Source organism: Bubalus kerabau, chromosome 1 (genome assembly GCF_029407905.1).
Source record: "Bubalus kerabau isolate K-KA32 ecotype Philippines breed swamp buffalo chromosome 1, PCC_UOA_SB_1v2, whole genome shotgun sequence".
Classification (NCBI taxonomy): domain Eukaryota; kingdom Metazoa; phylum Chordata; class Mammalia; order Artiodactyla; family Bovidae; genus Bubalus; species Bubalus kerabau.
The window spans coordinates 137200602-137222495 of record NC_073624.1 but is presented as its reverse complement, the minus strand read 5'-3'; the positions used below and the strand labels follow the sequence as shown (position 1 = coordinate 137222495).

General features: G+C 41.7%; 1 protein-coding gene across 8 annotated transcripts in view; it reads right to left on the bottom strand.

The window, feature by feature from the left end:
- Window positions 1-20610, bottom strand: part of BICC1 (BicC family RNA binding protein 1) — a 352390-nt gene extending 331780 nt beyond the window's left edge. Inside the window, exons 1-2 of one of the 8 annotated variants that reach the window (XM_055589551.1) lie at window positions 18924-20610; window positions 16947-17300 (exon numbers count right to left, since the gene is read on the bottom strand). Coding sequence is in view for 5 of the 8 variants with exons in the window: in XM_055589535.1 (XP_055445510.1) it covers window positions 16311-16500 (190 nt within the window). In the remaining 3 variants the exon portion in view is untranslated. Of the gene's footprint in view, window positions 1-16310; window positions 16757-16946; window positions 17490-18923 lie in introns of those variants that run through there. The other 7 variants (XM_055589552.1, XM_055589553.1, XM_055589535.1 and 4 more) reach the window with 7 other exon arrangements.
- Window positions 20611-21894: the final 1284 nt, after the last annotated feature.

Sequence of the window (21894 nt, the reverse complement as noted above, 5' to 3'; positions counted from 1 at the left end):
CAATAATGCATCATTGTATTGGCTTTGCCTTCTTCCCCATATGATTCCCTTTATTCCCTCACTTCCTCTCCTTGAGAGCACTTCCCAAATAAACTAGTTACAACAAGCCTTTATCTTGTGGGATAGAGGTAGGCAACCCCAGACTAAGATGCACATTAAGTAAACACAGCCTTATTCTACGGGATGTCCTTTTCTTTCCTATTAACAAGTTTAGGTCGATTTTCTTTTCTACTAGATTGTATTCTTTTTAAAGGTAAAAGGCCTCATTCACTGTGCAGTCCCCAATGCATGACCTTATGATTTTAACACATACAATAATTTCCCACCAGGTTTTTCAAATGGCCTTGCTATTCCTGAATGATTTATTATGAGACACAATTTTCACAAGCTTGAAAGCTAATCATTTATGCAGAACTTCCTTCATATTCAAATCCATTTTTCTATTTTTTTTTTTTGTTCAATCCTACTTGCTTAGACTTGGTCAAATAAACTTTCCATAGATAATTCATCCCAGATATCCATTCACTGCTGATAATTTGGGGGGCTGTGCTGCATGGCTTGCGAGATCTTAGTTCCCCAACCAGGGACTGAACCTGGCAGTGAAAATACCAAGTCCTAACCACTGGATTTCTAGGGAACTTCCCGTAAATATACTTTTGAAGCAATCTTTCTGTTGAGGTGACAATATGACTGCCAGCAATGTTTTACTAAATTATAGATCCCTATAAGAAAATTAAAACTCTGTATCTTGGATTTCTATTTCTCATATAAAAATTTTTTTAAGAAAAACATTCCCCCTGGACTAAAACATTTTATATGACTGCTCCTCCAATACTGAAGCTAAACATACATTTTCCTGACTTTTTAAAAGTAAATCAGTATAATCAAGCAATTTAAAAAAATAAAAGCCTGTCACAATATGACTTTGAATGGCACTTCATAAGTTCAGCATACGATAAAGGAATTAACTCAAAACATAAATAATACAACCTCCAGTGGTATTCTGTACAAGATAAGAGATACTGTGTTAGTTCTCAATAATCAATACACAATTAAATCAATGCTGAAAATACTTAAAATGTGGGCATACAGATGTCTTTTTAACTGAGATTTTCCTCTAATGAACATTAGGGCTTCCCTGGTGGCTCAGATAGTAAAGAATCCGCCTGCAATGCAGGAGACTTGGGTTTGATCCCTGGGTCAGGAAGATCCCCTGCAGAAGGGAATGGCTACCCATTCCAATATTCTTGCCTGGAGAATCCCATGGGCAGAGGAGCCTGGTGGGCTACAGTCCATGGGGGGTCACAAATAGTTGGATATGACTGAACAACTAACACTTTCACTTTTTTCTAATGAACATTATTACGTTTCCCAGCTACATTTCTCTAGTGGTTTGTATGACAGATATAAACCCTGGCACATGAAACTTGATAACTGGACACATTGGCAAAGGAGGAAGGAAAATGTGACAAAAAGATGCTACTTGGGGAAGCATACAGTCTCCTTTGTTCATCTAACACAGTATGTCAACACCAACAAGTCTCAGCTATGATGTACACTGTCCTTCCTGCTCAATTACCGCAGAAACCCTTACATTAGCTAACATTGAGCCCACAGAATATGCAGCACTGTAAACCTGACTGCCAGGATGCCAGAAAGCAGAGCTGTGGTCAGCTGTCTTGGAAACACTCACTCCTCCAAAGATACTGCAACTGTTTTCATTTCGCCGTCTTCCCCCCATTTGCTGTGAATGCTCATGTGTGCGATGCAGATCAAGGCAAATTCCTACCAAAACTACTCATGGATGTAGAGCTGAGTTGGCCTCGAACACCACACGCCACTAGTACTGGGTTTATATTGCATACTGTGCAAAAGACCCAGAATCCTGGGGATGGAAAGGATTTTAGGGGGCAGCTAATCCAAACCCTAAGAGGTTAAGTGACTTGTACAAGGTAACAGTGTCAGGGGAAAGACCAGGTCATGAACTCAAGTTGCTCAAGTCATCCACTGTACTGGGAGACATAGTTTATCTCGCTCCTACCTAAAATACCTTAATGAATATCCCCGTGTAATGAACAAACTAACATAAAAAACCATCTCTTACTTAGATGCTTTTAAACCATATTTAAACAAGTATCTGGAAATGTATAAAATAATAATAAGAAGAAGAAGATTATAATAAGAAGAAGAAGATTATAATAAGAAGAAGAAGATTATAATAAGAAGAAGAATCTGTAACCAAATACACTGAAAAATTATATTCACTTTGACAAATTTCAATTTATAAAACTAATGTAGTTCAGACATAGACAAACCTCGCTTGAATGAAGTTCTGCATATCCTCATTCAAAACGTCACATTCATGTATTATCACCAGGAATATAACATTCGACTGGACTCGAAGGTGCAAAAAGACTACCTTGCATGTGGAGAATTACTCTGCTTACTTACTTAAGTAAGGCAAAACTATTTTGTGTCTTTTTTTAAGGCTTTATTTATTTATTTTTGGCCACACCACAGGGCATGTGGGACCTTAGTTCCCTGACCAGGGATTGAACCCACACTCCCTGCAGTGGAAGTGCAGAGTCTTAACCACTGGACCACCAGGGATGTCCCTATTTGGTGTTCCATAAGGTCAAGCCCGTGCTTTAGCTTTAAAGCTTCATCCTATGAGGTCAATGCAGGTCTACCAGCCCAAAACAGGACAGTCTTTAATCCAGATCCATCATGAGTCATTTACTGTGTAAACACACACAAGTTATTTTTCACAGCACTGGGCTAGATGCTACAGAAGAATAGGAGGTGAGTTTGAAACACACAGACTATTAGGTACAGGGCACCAACAGAGAGCCAACTTTATACACATTTTCATATAATCTTCACAATAACCCTAGGAGACAGGTGTTATTATACCTGTTTCACAAAGGAAAGGACAGAGAAAACCTAACCAAAGGTAGCAGAAGGTAGTGCTTTGGAACATCTGCACTCTCACCAAGAATCCTAACCCATCTCCGTGCCTACCACCACAGCCCTCTGCATTTCAGGAGGGAACTGATGAAGCACTGAAATCTGTTCTGGAGTAGAGTTGCTCATTCTAGACTCAGATTTGATATGTCTCCACGGTATATAAGAGCTTTGACTCTACAACAAGGAAAACTAGTGTCTAGATCCACTCAGAATTCCAAAAATTCACAGGAGTTACAGCCTTTTTGTCCATAAAACAAAGATCCAAACCGCATCTACATCTCATGTGCTGTTGCATGAGAGGCTGAAATGATTGCAGAGGCATAAAGCACCAGAACACTGCACAAAGTCAGTGCCCAATTAAAGTTGGCAGCTGCTTTCAAAATTACCATCATTTTTTAGTAACTATATTCCTCAAAACTGTTTCCTCGGAATACAGTTCCAAAGGAATAAAAAGCTATGTAATTCACATTCACTATAAGGCTCTCCTGGAATGTGAAGTCAAGTGGGCCTTAGAAAGCATCACTATGAACAAAGCTAGTGGAGGTGATGGAATTCCAGTTGAGCTATTCCAAATCCTGAAAGATGATGCTGTGAAAGTGCTGCACTCAATATGCCAGCAAATTTGGAAAACTCAGCAGTGGCCACAGGACTGGAAAAGGTCAGTTTTCATTCCAGTCCCAAAGAAAGGCAATGCCAAAGAATGCTCAAACTACCACACAATTGCACTCATCTCACACGCTAGTAAAGTAATGCTCAAAATTCTCCAAGCCAGGCTTCAGCAATATGTGAACCCTGAACTTCCTGATGTTCAAGCTGGTTTTGGAAAAGGCAGAGGAACCAGAGATCAAATTGCCAACATCCTCCGGATCATGGAAAAAGCAAGAGAGTTCCAGAAAAACATCTATTTCGGCTTTATTGACTATGCCAAAGCCTTTGACTGTGTGGATCACAATAAACTGTGGAAAATTCTGAAAGAGATGGGAATACCAGACCACCTGATCTGCCTCTTGAGAAATCTGTATGCAGGTCAGGAAGCAACAGTTAGAACTGGACATGGAACAACAGACTGGTTCCAAATAGGAAAAGGAGTACGTCAAGGCTGTATATTGTTACCCTGCTTATTTAACTTATATGCAGAGTACATCATGAGAAACGCTGGAAGAAACACAAGCTGGAATCAAGATTGCCGGGAGAAATATCAATAACCTCAGATATGCAGATGACACCACCCTTATGGCAGAAAGTGAAGAGGAACTCAAAAGCCTCTTGATGAAAGTGAAAGTGGAGAGTGAAAAAGTTGGCTTAAAGCTCAACATTCAGAAAACGAAGATCATGGCATCCGGTCCCATCACTTCATGGGAAAGAGATGGGCAAACAGTGGAAACTGTGTCAGACTTTATTTTTCTGGGCTCCAAAATCACTGCAGATGGTGGCTGCAGCCATGAAATTAAAAGACACTTACTCCTTGGAAGGAAAGTTATGACCAACCTAGACAGCATATTCAAAACCAGAGACATTACTTTGCCAACAAAGGTTCGTCTAGTCAAGGCTATGGTTTCTCCTGTGGTCATGTATGGATGTGAGAGTTGGACTGTGAAGAAGGCTGAAAGCCGAAGAATTGAGGCTTTTGAACTGGGGTGTTGGAGAAGACTCTTGAGAGTCCCTTGGACTGCACGGAGATCCAACCAGTCCATTCTGAAGGAGATCAGCCCTGGGATTTCTTTGGAAGGAATGATGCTAAAGCTGAAACTCCAGTATTTTGGCCACCTCATGCGAAGAGTTGACTCATTGGAAAAGACTCTGATGCTGGGAGGGATTGGGGGCAGGAAGAGAAGGGGACGACAGAGGATGAGATGGCTGGATGGCATCACTGACTCGATGGATGTGAGTCTAAGTGAATTCCGGGAGTTGGCAATGGACAGGGAGGCCTGGAGTGCTGCGATTCATGGGGTCGCAAAGAGTCGGACACGACTGAGCGACTGATCTGATCTGATCTGATAAGGCTCTCTATAACTGCAAAAAAAGTTTTTTGATCAGATGTACCATTATCCAACCATAAAATTTTAATTCTGAAAACTGCTTAGAAATACAAAAACATTTAATATAGTAGGTTAATGATGAATACAAAAATCAATGCTCCAACTACATAAACTCCACGCAAATAGTCAAGGATGTATCTCAAGGACTACACTTCTCTTTTTTTCTTTTTTTGGCTGAGCTAAGCAGCTTGTGAGATCTTAGTTCCCCAACAAGGGATCAAACCCACATCCTCAGCAGTGAAAGTGTGGAGTCCTAACCACTGGACAGCCCGGATTACATCCCAAGGATTACATTCCCAAGGATTACATTCCAAGGCAGAAAAATGAGAACAGCTAAAGGATAGTGAAATGACAAATTATTACTTTTCTTTTTAAAAGTTTCCCTTATACTGTTTTTTAAATTTCTGTAATAAAAAAAAAATGTGTGTTCTTAAGTTAATTCATAATATACTAAATAGGTATCTATGACATCTGACTTAATAGGAGTCTGTAAGAAAATCAAATCATTCTGAGCCTGCTATGCAATAATAAAAACAGTACATCCGCTCCACAGAAATTCATAGGTTTGTGCTCTTCTCCCAAGTTCCTTACAGCAAGCCACTGAAAACATGTGCCAGTTAAAAATTATGCTCCTAGACTAAAATGATTCAAGGCAGTTTAATGGTTTAAAGCTTCAAGGTGGAGAATGTTTACTGCTAGGTGGCTCCAGTGGTAAAGAACCTACCTGCCAAGGCAGGGAACACAAGAGATGCCGGTTCAACCCCTGGGTTGGGAAGATCCCGTGGAGGAGGACACGGCAACCAATTCCAGTATTCTTGCCTGGAGAACCCCATGCACAGAGGAGCCGGGCAGGCTACAGTCCATGGGGTCACAAAGCGTCAGACAAGACTGAAGCGACTTAGCCTGCACACACACTAGGTTCAAGGATGCTGTGCTGTACTCAAGAGTAAAGAGAATCAAAGAAAGAAAAGAATTCAACTCTTCTTTGGCTTTGATTTATATGATTCCCAGACATGCTAATGGTATATGATAAACATCATTCAAAGTTTTCGATGAAAGAAACAAACAGAACTCTAACTCTAGATTGGTCGTTCAGTTATTTCCTAATCTCTCACCACCACTAACTCAAGCCAGGTGGTGGGATCACAGGTACCAGGAGCAGACAGCCTACAAATCTGTTGTCTCTTCTGCCCAACCCGTGAATCTTGCCAGAAAATATTTTTGCAAATTTATCAAAAGCCTTAAAAATGTCTATTCCCTTTGAGCTAAAATTTTCACTAGAAAGAATTTTTCCTACGAGAACAATTAAGGATGAAAAAAATGTTTTTCACGCAAAAAAGGGTTTGGGGCAGCAGTGTGAACACTCCTTACCTGCTAATTCTTGAGTATCACACTACATAGGACACTGGTACATGCTTGATATACAGTATTCTTCTTATAACCTAGAAACTACATTTATTCCATTTTAGCAATGAGAAGACTGAGGCTAAGAGAAGTTATTAACTTGCCCCAGGCCACACAACCAATGGGCTTCCCTGGTGTCTCAGTGGTAAAGGATCTGCCTGCCAATGCATGAGACACGGGTTCAATCCCTGGGTCGGGAAGATCCCCTGGAGGAGGGCATGGCAACCTACCCACTCCAGTATTCTTGTCTGGGAAATTCCATGGACAGAGGAGCCTGGTGGGCTACAGCCTGTGGAGTAGCAAAAGAGTCAGTGGCGACTTAGAGATTAACCACCACGACCACAACCATTAAATGATAGAGCCAGGACCTGAATCTGGGACAATTTGAATAGAAACATTAGGTTCCTCTCAATGAATGACCACTTAAAAATGTTATAAAATGTCATAAAGAGGAAGTGTTAGTTGCTCTGTTATGTCCAATTCTTTGTGACTCCATGGACTGCAGCCCACCAGGCTCCTCTATCCATGGGATTCTCCAGGCAAGAACACTGCAGTGGGTTGCCATTCTCTTCTCCAGGAGATCTTCCCGACCCAGGGATCAAACTCAGGTCTCCTGCATTGCAGGCAGATTCTTTACTGTCTGAGCAAAAAAAGAAAAAATGTCATAATGTTTAAGCAAATCATATGTCAAGGATAATATTATAGAGCTATTTAAAATCCTGTTCTTCAAGAATCTTTAATGAGATGGAAAATACCCATGATACCAAAGCATTTGTCGCTCAGTCATGTCCGACTCTTTGAGACCCCATCGACTACAACCTGTCAGGCCCCTCTGTCCATGGGACTCTCTAGGCAAGAACAGTGGAGTGGATTTCCATTTTCTTCAAAGAAGGGAGGTATGATCCCAGTTTAGAATTTTAGGGACACAAGTCACACAGGGATAAGAACCATATCTATCTTAGTTTTGTCTGCCCCCCAACCCACCAAAGCCCAATACTGTAACTGACATGTAGCAGGAACTCAATATCTGTTGCTAAAATAAATTACATGTGAGCATAGTTTTTAGAGACCAGGAAAAAATACCCAAAATGTTATCAGTGGTTACTGCTGGATTCTAGATTTAGGGATGCCTTTTGGTTTTTCTTTTTTACATCTGTTTGTATTTTCAAATATTCTATAAATTTGTATTACTTTCAAAATCTGAAAAAAAACACAATGGCTAATTTTCAAGTCTTATATTTAAGCATCTTCCTATACAATAGATGTAGTTAAGCTCCAGATCAACTCAATATGCAGACTAATACATGATTTATCTTATTCACAGTTACAGAAAAACTACTTCAGAGCTAGAAAGTGATCATTATCTTTTTATATGCCAGTATCATAAATGGGAACAGGATTTAATATGTGTTACAAATATAAATGGTTTCATCAGCTACAGTTATTAGTAGCTTATTAGGTAGTAAATGGATTTATAAAAGTAAAACATCCACAGAATGTGTCTATTAATGGTTTGTGCACTTTGGATATTAAATGCTGGTGCCACAAGGATTAAAAACCAAATGTGGTGGCTTTTGCAGCAGAATGAGGGTTTCTTGCCAAGGTCATCCCCACACACTGCAAATCTACTACGGAGTAGTATTGAAACAGTGCCTCATCTTCGGCGGTTTATTAAGCATTTTACCTAAGGGAATATTTAGAGTCACTATTATCCCATGCATTTTTTACAAATACTTATTTATTTGGCTGAACCTGGTCTTAGCTGCAGCATGAGGGATCTTTAGTTGTCACATGTGGGATCTAGCTCTCCAACCAGCATCGAACCTAGCCCCCCTGCATGAGAGCTTGGAGTCTTAGACCACCAGGGAAGCCCCCTCCCGCCAACCATGCATTTTTAAAGGACTAGATTTTTAAATAAACAGTATAAACTAAGGATGAGCCAACTGGTATTTTTATTAGCTCATCATTCTGGACAATTTCAAACAGCAAAACATGGCACAAATCTGATGATAATTCTATTATCAAACTGCCTCCAAAATGACTTCATTTTCTAAACAAATGCTGGCTTCACTGGCCAGAGGCTATTGCAGTGACCGCTCTAAGAAAACCCTAAAGGGAAAAAGTATCAACTACACTGAACCAGTCTATTTTAAAAGCAACATGAGATGTGTGGTGGGCCGGAATGAAGAGGGAGAAGAGAAAGAGTATCTTAGAGTAATAAAAGGTAAAACAGGGAGGGATGGACGGGGAGTTTGGGATTTCAGTACCTGCACACTATCCACATACAGAAAGGGTAACAACAAGGCCCTACTGTACAGCAGAGGGGACTATATTCAATATCCTGGGATAAACCATAATGGAGAAGAATATAAAAAAGAATGTATGTGTACAACCGAGTCACTTTGCTGCACAGCAGAAATCAACACAACACTGTAAATCAACTATACTTCAATTTAAAAACACATTAAAAGTAATAAGATATTATTAATAAGATATATTAAAAATAATAAGATGTTTCTTAAAAGGTAAAATGGATGTATTATGCTGTATAATTTTCAATGAAAAAAAAAAAAACACTTGACAGGCAGAAAAGAGTGAAGGAGAAAAAGACAGTTCCAGTACTTATCGGCCCTAAGTCCTTTCTTTAATAGGCGTAAAAACACAAGAACCGCTTTCCATGATCAAAGGTGTTTTCTCTTTGGAAATTAGGTTTATTCCTGAACTAAGCCAAGAAGAAATTCCACCAACATAAACACTACCAAATAATCTAGATTTCCAGGAGTTATCAATGCAGGTCAAAGTCTCTGACACGGGTAAGCTTTCACATCAGGCACAACCTGGTGTTTCTGTCACAATGACCTCAGCTTTGCCCCTTGTGGGGAAACTATGGGCTGGATCACTGGATCCATTCGGATTCCCTTCGTCCTTGCCTCCTTCTATGAGAAGCTGGAAATGAAGTCTCTTTCTTTCCCAGAATCCTTGTAGTAAAGAGTGGCCAAAGAAATACAGATGGAAGTTCCAGGAGAGAGAATTATTTGTCACATAAAAAGGCAAAATCTTGAATAAAAAACCATTTTTGTTCTCTGCCCTTTTCCCTGCAGAGACCACAGACTCATCTCAAGGTAGAGTCCTCGCCAGACTGCACCAGCGAGGCCACAGCCATCGGCTGGGACGGCCAAGGTCGGGGGGAAGAGCTGTTTGGCTCCCTGAAGCCCCTGAGTAGCTCTTACGGCCTCTCAGCCCCAGATTTTTTCTGTTTCATCGGGAAAATAACACCCTGGCTTGTTTAAGCCACTCTGCATTGGGTTTTCTGTTAGTCGCAGCCAGATACATTCCTGCCTGTTAAAATCATCGATAGGACAAACTCTTCGTATGTTTTAACTTATCAATGATCAACTTAACCAAAGTCCCAGAAGTCTTCACAGAGGTAAGACTGACGGAGAGCGCTGACTCCCTGCCTCTGTCACAGCATCCTCCCAGGACCCTGCAAAGGACGAAATTAGGACCCCAACCCAGGTCAGCCCCAGAGCAGCTCCCGAGCTCTTTAGTGCTGGGCTCTACAACCCCTGATGTATCTTCCTTTAGCTTATAAAACAGTCTGAACCTTCAGTTCTGCTCTGCAACTCTACTACACTTGTCCTAATAAACTACTCTGATTGGAAGAAGACTTTCACTGTGGGCAGGGGCAATTCATATGCAGTTGTTTTTTTTGTTTGTTTTTTAAAAAGAGAGACAGACTTCCTTGGTGGTCCACTGGTTAAGACTTTGCTTTCCAATGCAGGGGGCCCATGTTCCATCCCTGGCCAGGGAGCTAGGATCCCACCTGCCTCCAGGCCAAAACACCAAAATATTAAAAAAAAAAAAAAAAAAAACAGAAACAACACTGTAACAAATTCAATAAAAACTTTTAAAAATGGTCCACATCAAAAAAAAAAAAAATCTTAAAAAAAAAAACCTGGCAAGCATTTGCTTTCTAGTGTTTTGAAATCCCTCTCCATCTAGTGTTTTGAAATCCCTCTCCATCACGTGGCACAGGGCTGTTGTGACCAAACATTGTGTGCCTGGCCCTGGGCTCAGCATTTCACCCGCATCACCTCCTTCTGTGCTCACAACATCCCCGGAAGACAGGACTACCATGGTCCCCATTGTATAGAAGAGCAAATAGAATATGTCATCCCAGGTCCCCAGGATTTTCTTCAAAGGCACCAATGAATGATAAGTTCAGAGCAACATCAAACCACAAGGGAAAGTAACTGATTCTGAGGCTCGTCTTTAGTAAAAACCATTGAAAAGACTGGCTTCAGACCATTTAACGAATGAAAAATTCTCAAGGCAAGAACCATCACAGCTAAAGACAGTGCAAAGACCTCTCATCCAGCACAAAAGCTAAAACTCCACATTCGCGTCCAATACAGCTTTACTCATTATGTACTCAACCACCTTCACGAGGGGCTAATATGCCGGGTACACTGTGAGCTACCAGGAAGGCCAATAATAATATTTCGGTAGCTGTGAATGCTCATTTATCATTTTAATAAATGAACCATTTATTTAATTCATTTAATTCATTTTCCAGTATACTAGATTTTCATTTTCAATAGAAAAATGTGCACTTTATGAACTATAGTTTATAATGAATGTGGTTATTAGTGATTTATCCAGCACTTCCTATGTGGCCAGCGCTGTGATGTTTTACATCCATCTTTTATTCTCTGAATAGTCACAACAAGCACAGGATGTAGATATGCTCCTCTATCAGAATCCTACATCACCCTCTTTCAGAAGTGGGCTGCAGGTAATGAATTTTCTCAAGCTCCCTACTTAAAAGTAAGACCGAGACTCAAATCCAGATCTGGCCAAGAGTCCTTTGCTTTCGACCATTAAGCTTCATAAAGTTATTGCATCTGTTCTTAATGTTTACTAGCTTTTATCAAGCCCTAACTAGAAAACTCTATCCAGCTTAGCTCTTGTTTTCATTTTCAGCACTCCTCCATTTTCATATATTTTGGCTTCATCTCTCTCACAAAAGCACCTAAAAAATTATTATCTATTTACCAAATCATAAGACAATCTTCACTAAAGTTTGCCAGATTAAAAAGATATGTAATTATGTTAACTGCTTCTCTTACTTTTAATCAACAGTGCGATCAGCTGTTTTAGTAACTAGTTCTGTTTCTCCAGCAAACGGCAGTCAATGAATCCTGTTGTGCCCATCACTGTCAACCTGTAAAAACATGTTTTGCTTCTTTTTTTTTTTTTTTTTTGGCTGTGCCACATGGCATGTAGGGTTGATCTTAGCTCCCCAACTAGGGATCAAACCCACGCCCCCTGCATTGATTGGAAGCATGCAAAGTCTTAACCACTGGACCACCAGGGAAGTCCCCAAAATATGGCTTTTAAAGTCTTTAACAGCAATATCCTAAAAGCCCACCCGACATCAACCTCAATTTATAAAAACAGGTCACTGCCTCATTCACCGCCAATACTTCTTTCTGCGAAAACATATGAGGGATTCCGAACTTTGAAAATGCCTGAGTCTAAACTTTATGTAGGAGCTTTCAATTGTATGGCATGTGTATACATTTTTCAATGTAAAAACAAAAATATAATCGTAAGATATAAAACAATCCCAAAAGAAAAAAAAAGGAAAAGTCTAAAATTAACAAATTCCATGTTTGTCTCTCAGGACGTTGGCCAGCACCAGGGCTATATTTCTGACTCTTCTTACCCACTGATTTCCTACGTTCTCCCAGACTTTCCTCTAGACCACTCTCCTTCCTCTTTGTAAACCATAACTCACATTTAATTGACTTAATCAAGACTACTACCCCACATGAAGTATAAAGTCTAAATTCTGAATATCAGTATTAAGTAAATCAAGAACAATTTTTCTTCATTATTATAATGTTGCCCATGTATCTATGCCAAGGTCGACCATCCTCATCAAAACCTTAAACTTGAAAATGAATTTCCATTTATAAAACTGCTGACTAATAAAATCCGTAATCTTCATTTAGATTCAAGCAAAAATGTCAGATACTCTGCATGGCTGTTCCAAAGTAATTATCAGCCAAAAAACAAAAGCAAAAAATTAAAAACTAGTGAGTTTTTTTCCTACATTTTTTTAGCCCTAGTGGATTTCATGTGTTATCAATTCTTTAAGGAGTCAATGATCATCCAAGAATGGCATTCATTTCTTTAACCACTACCCTATTGCCCATGTTTTAAACTCACTGAATTTTTGGTCCATTGCATAGAAGAATTTCTCTACTAATAAAAATACAACCCATTAAACATTAACTTACCCCCAGGACAGTCTCTCAGGAAACAAATTCCAAGCATTATAATCACCAATTTGCACTATGTAGACTTAAAGGCAGAGAATCTTATTTATCCTGATTTAAACTGGGAACCTATACACATTTTAAGGCAACTACGTGAAGAAAAATGGCAAATCCAAATTCACAATAATCAGAAACCCAACCAGGAAAATAAAGACTTTTCTTAATTAGCACTTTTCAAACAAAAAGCTTCTCACCCCAGGACATCTAACAATATTAAAATATTTGTTGACTTTCCAAACTCCTACCTCATTCTTTATTTTACTTCTGCAATTATAAAAATGCAAACTTTTTTCCCTAGATATTCAAATATAGACTGTCAGAAATTGTGCTAGGCATTAGAAATAGATTTAATCCATGCTATAGTATTTATTTGTTACTAATAATAATGAAATAATAAAAAGCAACTGATTATATATATATATATATATATATATATATATATATTAGGGCTTCCCTAGTAGCTCAGACAGTAAAGCATCTGCCTGCAATGCAGGAGACCTGGGTTCAATCCCCAGGTCGGGAAGATCCTCTAGAGAAGGAAATAGCAACCAACTCCAATACTCTTGCATAGAAAATTCCATGGATGGAGGAGCCTGGTAGGCTACAGTCCATGGGATCCCAAAGAGTTGGACACAACTGAGCAACTTCACTGGAACTGATATATATTAAGCTGTTACCGTTTACAAAATGGTATGGCAAGTTTTTGTTCATTAGGCATTATCTCTTTTAATTCTCACAAAACTCTAAGAGAAAGGTATAATACTAGCATCAGTCCCATTTTACAGATGGGCAAACTGAGACAGAGAGGTGTTCACAAACTGTCCCAAGATTCCAGAGGGATTTGAACCTAACTCTGAGTGATTCCAGTTGCCCACACTTGCTTTAACCACCTAGTATCAAGCAATGAGACACATGACTATGTTTGGTTCAGAAAACCAGTCTTACTCCTTATTCCATGGTGGTTCTCTAGAGCCTGTTATACAGGATGAAGTAAATCAGAAAGAGAAAAACAAACATCATATATTAATGCACGGAATCTAGAAAAATGGTACTGATGAGCCTATACGCAGGGCAGGAACAGAGACGCAGACATAGACAACAGACTTGTGGACACAGTGGAGGAAGGAGCGGGCGAGACAAATACAGAGAGGAGCCCTGAAACATCTACCTTACCATGTGTAAAAACAGGTAGCTAGTGGGAAGTGGCTGTCTAACACAGGGAGCTCAGCCCGGCGCTCTGTGACAACCTAGAGGGGTGGGATAGGGTGCAGGGTGGGAAGGAGGTTCAAACAGAGAGGGGACCTATGTATATTTATGGCTGATTCACACTGTTGTGTGGCAGAAACCAACACCACATTGTAAAGCAATTATCCTCCAATTAAAAATTTTCCAAAAAAATAAATAAATAAAACCTGGTGGCTCTAACAAAACTTGACTCTGGGAAGCATGCATGACAAAATGCCTTGGTACACAGTGCACTGAGTTCTATCGTCAAATGTGTTCAAATTTACTTTCCTAGAAGGTGCAATTCACTTACCAGTGACTGTGAAAAGTTAAAGCACTAGGTTAAATTATTAAAGACGTCTTTGGAGTTGAAGTGTGAATATTTCATTAATGCGTAGGTTGCTGAAGAAATGTGAACTCTTAAGATGCCTAAGAAACTTTATCACAACACAGCAATTTTAAACTCTCATGTCAGAATATCATATCTACAAAGGGAAGAGCCTTCAAATTTTTAAACATGCCTCACCCATATTTCATTCTATTCTAAATGGAAATTAATTCAAAAAAGAAATCCACTTCTAAAGCTCAGATTATGCAAGACAGCTTCCTAGATGCTTACATCACTTGCCTATGTGATGAGCACAGGCAAGACAGGTAAAGAAGACGCAGTATTATTAGAAGAGCCATCTGTCTTCACAACCCTCCAGATGTACAAAACAAACAAGAAACCTGCTGAAAGGAGAGGTCTGTGTGTTAACAGTTCAACCTAAACAATCTTATACCAATATTTTTTCTGAATAAATTTAATATTTTGTTTTAAAATAGGAGCTAGGCAAAAAGAACCATAACAAATGAAACAACGAAAACAAGTTATTGAAATGCAACTGGGGTTTTAAGTTCCAAATCTACTTTGCAATATTCCTATGGGAAGAGTTTATCTCAGAAGCAACTCTCCTAGGATGTTACCTAATTTAAAAGAGGAAAAAAAGAGGGGGAAAGACAGAGACAGGACAAGCACAGGGGATGTTTATCAATAAAAATAAGCAACAAGAGAGACAAGTTCGCAGCTCATCCAAAAAACGCCTGCCAAAGACTCCTGCTATTTGTTTCCACGAAGTTATTGTTTGGAAAACATCTTGTTCTGTCTTAAAAATAACCTGCTTAATTGTTCTAAAAAACCACTGCGTTTCAATGGAGGGCTAAAGAGCTCCCACATTTCGATACACTAACTGATAAAGTCGAAATAAGTTATGCGCCAAGCCAAAAGAGAGCTAGAAAGCTCCTATCCTCCCTGACGTAAGGACACCAGCTACTGAATGAATCCACCACTGCATCCTCAGTGGAAGTAACGGCTGGTCCCTCTACGGTATTTGAAGAACAATCATACAAACTACCTTATTTCTCTAGATGATGTAAATGAGCCACACTGGCGATTACAAGTAAGCTAGTAATTGACATTTTTAGAGAAGATCAAAATGACCTTGGACATTTTAGTGTTCACTCTAAGAATCCCAATCCTCCCATTAAGAATCAGAATTCGATCCCAGTCCTACATGGTTAAAGCTGTTACCACTGGGAAAGTCCCAGAGAAACGAAGGAGTTTAAAAAAAAAAAAATCCCAAGTTGTGAAAGGCAAAGTCTGACATCCATAATACGGAAAGATTTTTATGAACCAAGTGTAACTCAAGATGTGTTTTATAAGCGTGCCAGGCGATGAACATACGCTGTCCTTCAACCCAGCAGACTGCCCTGACACCATCCCCACGCTTTGGCCGCTCACCCCCATCCTGGCCCCTCTCACTCCCGGGTGGAGGGTGGGGGGCGGGAACTCCTGTCTTAAGCCTTGACATCTGCGGAGCGTTTCCCAATAACGAGACAAGGCCCCTCAGCTGGAGGAAGTGGATACTGACAAGAGAAGGGAGAGAAACAAGAGACAGAGCTAGAATTCAAGAGTGCCAACGAATAAGGAGAGAGTCACGCATACTCTGTGCCGTCCGACTGGGTCCGGATGGCACAGCCCAGGTGTCCAGACTAAAGTTGGCATCTCCAAAGTCCAAGAATGCAACTTGGGCGCGCGGGTACAAACACGGCCTTCGGCTTTTCTGAAGCCGGTTAAGTTAGCACAGGGTTCCCGGTGCCTGGAGACCTGGAAGGCGTGGAAGGGTGGGGACTCCCGCGAGGTCTCCACTCCCTGGGTGTCCTTCGGCTCCGCGGGGGAAGGGACGAGGAACTAAGTCGACTTTGGGCCGGGCGCTGGGACGCGGGACGAGGATGTTCGGGAAGCTGTCCGGGGCTCGGCCGGGGAGTCCGAGAACGCAGGGGGGATGCCTACCTTGTAACATGGCCTCAAGTTTCTTCCTGTCCACGCGGAAGCGCTCCTCGCTCCACTCGGGGCTGTGCAGGGGCGCCCCGGCGACCAGGTCGTCCTCTGAGCCGGGCATGGGAGAGTCCGTGCTGCGCTCGCTGTTGGAGCCCGGGTCCGACTGCGCCGCCAGGTAGCCGGGCTCGCCCTGGGCGGCCATGGTGGGCGCGCGGCGCTCGGGCTCCGGCTGCCGCCGCTGTTCTGCCTGAGCCGCCGCCGCCGCCGCCGCCTCCGCTCGCCCGCCGGGCTCCGCTGGCTCCCCGCGCCGCGGCGCTAGCTCGTGCCCCCGCGGCCGCCGACGCCGCCGCCAACGCCGCCGCCACGGAACCCCGTGCGCATCCCAGCCCCCGGCGCCGCCTACGCCGCCCGCCGCCCCGGGTCCGGGCCCCGGTCCCCGGTTAGTGGCTGCACCGCCCCCTGCCAGCAACGCCCGCGCGGAATGAGCGCGCCGCGCCGCCCGCGCCTCCATCCGCAGGGCCCCGGCGCCCCCTCCCCGCCCGCCGCCCCTGCAGCCGCGCGCTCATTGGCCGGGCCGGCCCACGGGGAGCCGCGGCGGGCGGGCGGGCAGCCCCTGGCTCGCGCACACACTCGCGCGCACACACTCACCACGTACGCACTACCACTTTCCTGCGGTTACACGTCTGAATTTTGTCCCACACACATACTTTCACAGTTCTTCCATCACGGACACTCGCCGAGTTCAAGCACAGCACCCTCCTGAACTCACTCGAAGTACAGACACAGTTCCCCCTCTCTTGACCTACAAACACTACTCTCTCAAAGTCACAGCCCCAGTCGGTCCCACAAGTTTGCAACAGGAGGAAGGAGAAAAAGAGGAGGATTGCGGAAGAAACAACGTCCATCTGTCGCAGACATCACCGTGGTCCTTGCTTCCATGCAGCTCGCTCCTCCACTCCGTGCTCAAAGCGGATATCTCCTCTCATCGCAGCCAGTTGCCGGCTAGTTGCACAAGAAGTGGACAAGAGGCTTACTCATTTTATTGTAAGGATGGGATTTTTTTTTCCCCCTTGATTGAGGTGAGAGGGGGAATCATTTTCTGTGTGATTCTCAGGGAACAGAGTCAACTAATTTAAAAAAAAAAAAAAAAAAAAGGAGGGCTCTAGAGAAAAGAGGCTCTGAGATTGCAGAGGAGGTTAGCTGGATTCAGCCGGCGTCTGAGCAGGGCTGTCTTGTCAGAGACTGAGGGCTCTACTCTGTTCCCAAGGTCAGTCTCTCACAGGTAATGGGCAGCAACGAACCTCTGATCCTACCTGCCTAGGCCAGCTCACCCACTGCTACTCAAACTTGGACTTGAAGCCCCAAGGAAAAGAAACTTGCTTGCACCAGGAAATACCACTGGAACTCTGTTTTTCCAGTTCACATGGATTCATACTCTCTTTTGTAACCAAAATTACAAAGTTGGGGGGGTGTTTTGTTTGTTTGTTTGTTTGACTTTTGGAGGAGGGGGTGCTGGGGATGAGAAGGCAATTTGTCACTGGCCACAGAAGGAGACTTACTAGCCTACACAAGGGTCATGCCATGTCATTGGCATGAGCCTGTGGATGATCGGGTTCACGTTTAAGCCTGATCTATGTTTAAACCTCTACTATGTTTAAGATTAATCGAAATTCTTAGAGATTCAGTTGCCTAGTTAAGAATTGGCTCAGTGCTGAGTAATGTGATGTGATTTGACAGATGAGGAAACTGGAATTGTAAGAAGTCACATGACACGATTAAGGTCACACAGCAGCAGATTATGGAGCTAAGAATTAAACCCAGGCCTGTGCATCTGGCACATAATCTCCACAAAAGCCCTGCCTTGTTGAACAGAGAACCCTCCTGCTCAGAGTCACCTCCTAAAGAACCAAGAGCAGATCTATAGCTAAACTGTTTGATTCACCATTGTGTTTTCCTTCTCAGAACTTACTAATTACTATACAAAGCACTAATTTAAGCAGCAAAAGAATTTATCAAGGAGGCTTCCACCAGAGATGTATAATGTCTTTTTGTGTCAACAGATATTTTGGGAAACTTCCCTGGTAGTCCAAAGCTGAGACTCCTCACTCCTAATGCAGTGGCCCAGGTTCTATCCCTGGTCAAGGAACTAAATCCCACTAAGATGAGGCCCAGCCAAACATTTTGGAGGGACACCTACTAAGTAATGGAAACTGTGTTAGGCACAAAGAATAGTGACCAAAAACAAAGAATATCCCTAGGCTCCTGGAGCTGACATTCTAGTGAGAAAGATAGAAGGTTAACCAAAAGTAAATGTATAAACCACTCAGAAAAATACAAAATCCCACCTATATTAAACATGACAAATAAGAGACTCAACATAAGAGAAAAGCTGTAATGAGGTAATTGGATTCAGTCAGAGAGGTCAGTGGATGATTCTCTGAGAGAGTGACTCTGGAACTGAGAACAGAAGTTTGAGAAGAAATTAACTGAGCAAGAAAGAAGAGGAAAGAGCCTTCTCTGTAAACTATCATTTGATCATAATAACACTATCATGATCAAGTATATCACAATTATCCTTTATTTTCCAGTTGAGGAAACTAAGGTACAGGAGATTAAGTAACTTACCCAAGGTTGCACAAATAATATGTAGAATCAGGATTTGAACCTTGGCAATCTCCCTTGAAAATTAGTTTTGAAGAGTGATATGCTTAGCCACTAAGCTACATTGGATCTTAATAGAATTAGTGTAAGAAAAGATACGTGGTTAGAGGAGGCAGCATGGGGAGCTAAACGAAAACCTGAGCTGAGAATAACCACAGAATGAGCTAAACGAAAACCTGAGCTGAGAATGAGCACAGCTGAGAATAGGAAATTAGATGGTGCTTGCCAAGGCAGGAGAGGTATGTAAGGAACAGAGCTTGTGAACCCTACAGGCCAAATTGAGGAGTTCTTCCTTTTTATCCCTAAAGCAGAAGGAAGCCATGTAGAGGCTTTGAGCAAAGGATGATGTACTTAGATTAACACTTTAAAAAGATGGCATGGCCACAGTATGGAAAACAGATTGAGGGACTGGATAGAACTAGTTAGGTCAATTAAGGGACCATCCAGGAAATTTAGATAAGAGATGCTGGAAGCTTCCCTAGAGAGGTGAAGATGGAGATACATGAGAGGATTTGAGAAATACTTTGGTGGTAAATATCATCAACTAGATGGATGATGGATTGGATATGGGGTGGTAGAAAGGAAAATGTCAAGAATGACTCTAGGGTTCTGGCTAACATAAGTGAAGAGAGTTAAGTGCCCTTAACTGAAATAGGAAACACTGGCAGAGGACTGACTACCTCAGAGGAAAGTTGAACAGGACATATGAGTTGAAACCTCCAAGAAGATATGTGAAGTAAACACTTGGATGTATGGGTCTGGAGTTCAGAAAAGAGGTCTTGGCTAGAGACTAAAATGTATTATTTGTTTATAGGTGGTAATTCTAGTCATGTGCATGGGTACGATTAAGGAATGAGAGGAGAATTTAAAAGAACCAAGCAAAGAGCCTTTCAGAAATTCTAACAGTTAGTGATCACATAGATGACAGTATAATGGGAAAGGTGATATAAAAAGTAATGAGAAGAAAAAACAAAGTTTTAGCATGTAAGCACAGGAAAAAGACTATTTCAGAAAGTAAAGTGTGATCATCTTTATATAATGAGGTCAAACATTTTGGTGGAGGTCACTGGATCTTTAGCAAGAAAACCAGAATGGAATGGTAGAGGAATGAATAAGCTAACGAAATGAGTAAAGACAACAATTTGGGAGATGTTTGGCTGCGAAGGGGAGGAAATAGCAGTAGCTGAAGGATAATGTGGGAAGAAGACGTTTCTTCTTTATTGCCTTGGTTGGCATTTAGGCTGGGTGATGATTTAATGAGTGAGGTCTGAGTACTGGAAAAACCACTATATATGATCCAGTTGACAGAAATGAAATATAAAGGAAAAAAAGGAGGGATCATTATTATAGCACTTTGAAAACAAGAGCAGAATAGACTCCAAGATATAAGTAGAGGAGAAACAGTTCATCAGAAGATGAATAGAAGGGTATGAAAATAGGTCCGTTTGTAGATTTCATTTCTAGAACACAAAGGCATCCCTTCTGATGGCTTTTATTTTCTCCCAAAAAAAGTAAAAGTCAAAGTGATCTGTTGAGAATGTGAGAGGAGGAGAGCTTCCAGAAGTTCGAGAAAAGTAGAGAGGGGTGTGCGTGCATGTGTTTGCGTCCAGAGGTTTTAAAATAGCTTCTGCATCTGTAAAACAAAGAACTGGAATGCTGCTGCTTAAAATCAACTATACTTCAATAAAATTCTTTTAAAAGAGTGAATTCGTACTGTTGAGAGTTCAGTTGATGTTGGTAGTCATAAATTTATAATGGGATCAGCCTGCTTGTCCTGACTTTCTCCACCAGTGCTAAGCTTCTTGGGTGCACACACAGAGAAACATAGGAGTCCTGCCAAATAGATGAAACACCAGGAGCTTGAAGGCAATAAAACAGTGCCTGATAGAAAATAATTTTCAATGTAGAAGCTGAAACTTCTTCAATGCAGAAGTAGAATCTAGCAAAACTATCTATCAAACATGAGGACAAATTCATGCATCCATATGAACGGTCTCAAAGACCTCTCCTCATATCTATCTGAAAAAGCTGTTAAAGGTTACATGCCACCCAAACATGGGAATCAATCAAGATGAAAAGAAAAACTTACAACATGGAAAATCAGAGATCCAGTCCATAATAGAGGCAAAGGAGCTCCACAGAATAATGATGAATGGAGAGCAAAAATTGCAATAGGTCAGGAGTCTGAGGGGTTGAGATTTCTTCTAGATTAAATAGACTTTCTTGAGTATGAATGTATTCAGAGATTAAGAAAGTTCATGGAAATTTTGGGGTTATATTCATGACTGGGTCATATAAAACTATTCAGTTCAGTTCAGTTCAGTCACTCAGTCATGTCCGACTCTTTGCAACCCCATGAATCCCAGCACGCCAGGCCTCCCTGTCCATCACCAACTCCCAGAGTTCACTCAGACTCACGTCCATCGAGTCAGTGATGCCATCCAGCCATCTCATCCTCTGTCATCCCCTTCTCCTCCTGCCCCCAATTCCTCCCAGCATCAGAGTCTTTTCCAATGAGTCAACTCTTCGCATGAGGTGGCCAAAGTACTGGAGTTTCAGCTTTAGCATCATTCCTTCCAAAGAAATCCCAGGGCTGATCTCCTTCAGAATGGACTGGTTGGATCTCCTTGCAGTCCAAGGGACTCTCAAGAGTCTTCTCCAACACCCCAGTTCAAAAGCCTCAATTCTTCGGTGCTCAGCCTTCTTCACAGTCCAACTCTCACATCCATACATGACCACAGGAAAAACCATAGCCTTGACTAGACGAACCTTTGTTGGCAAAGTAATGTCTCTTTTGAATATGCTATCTAGGTTGGTCATAACTTTCCTTTCAAGGAGTAAGCATCTTTTAATTTCATGGCTGCAGTCACCATCTGCAGAGATTTTGGAGCCCAAAAAAATAAAGTCTGACACCGTTTCCACTGTTTCCCTATCT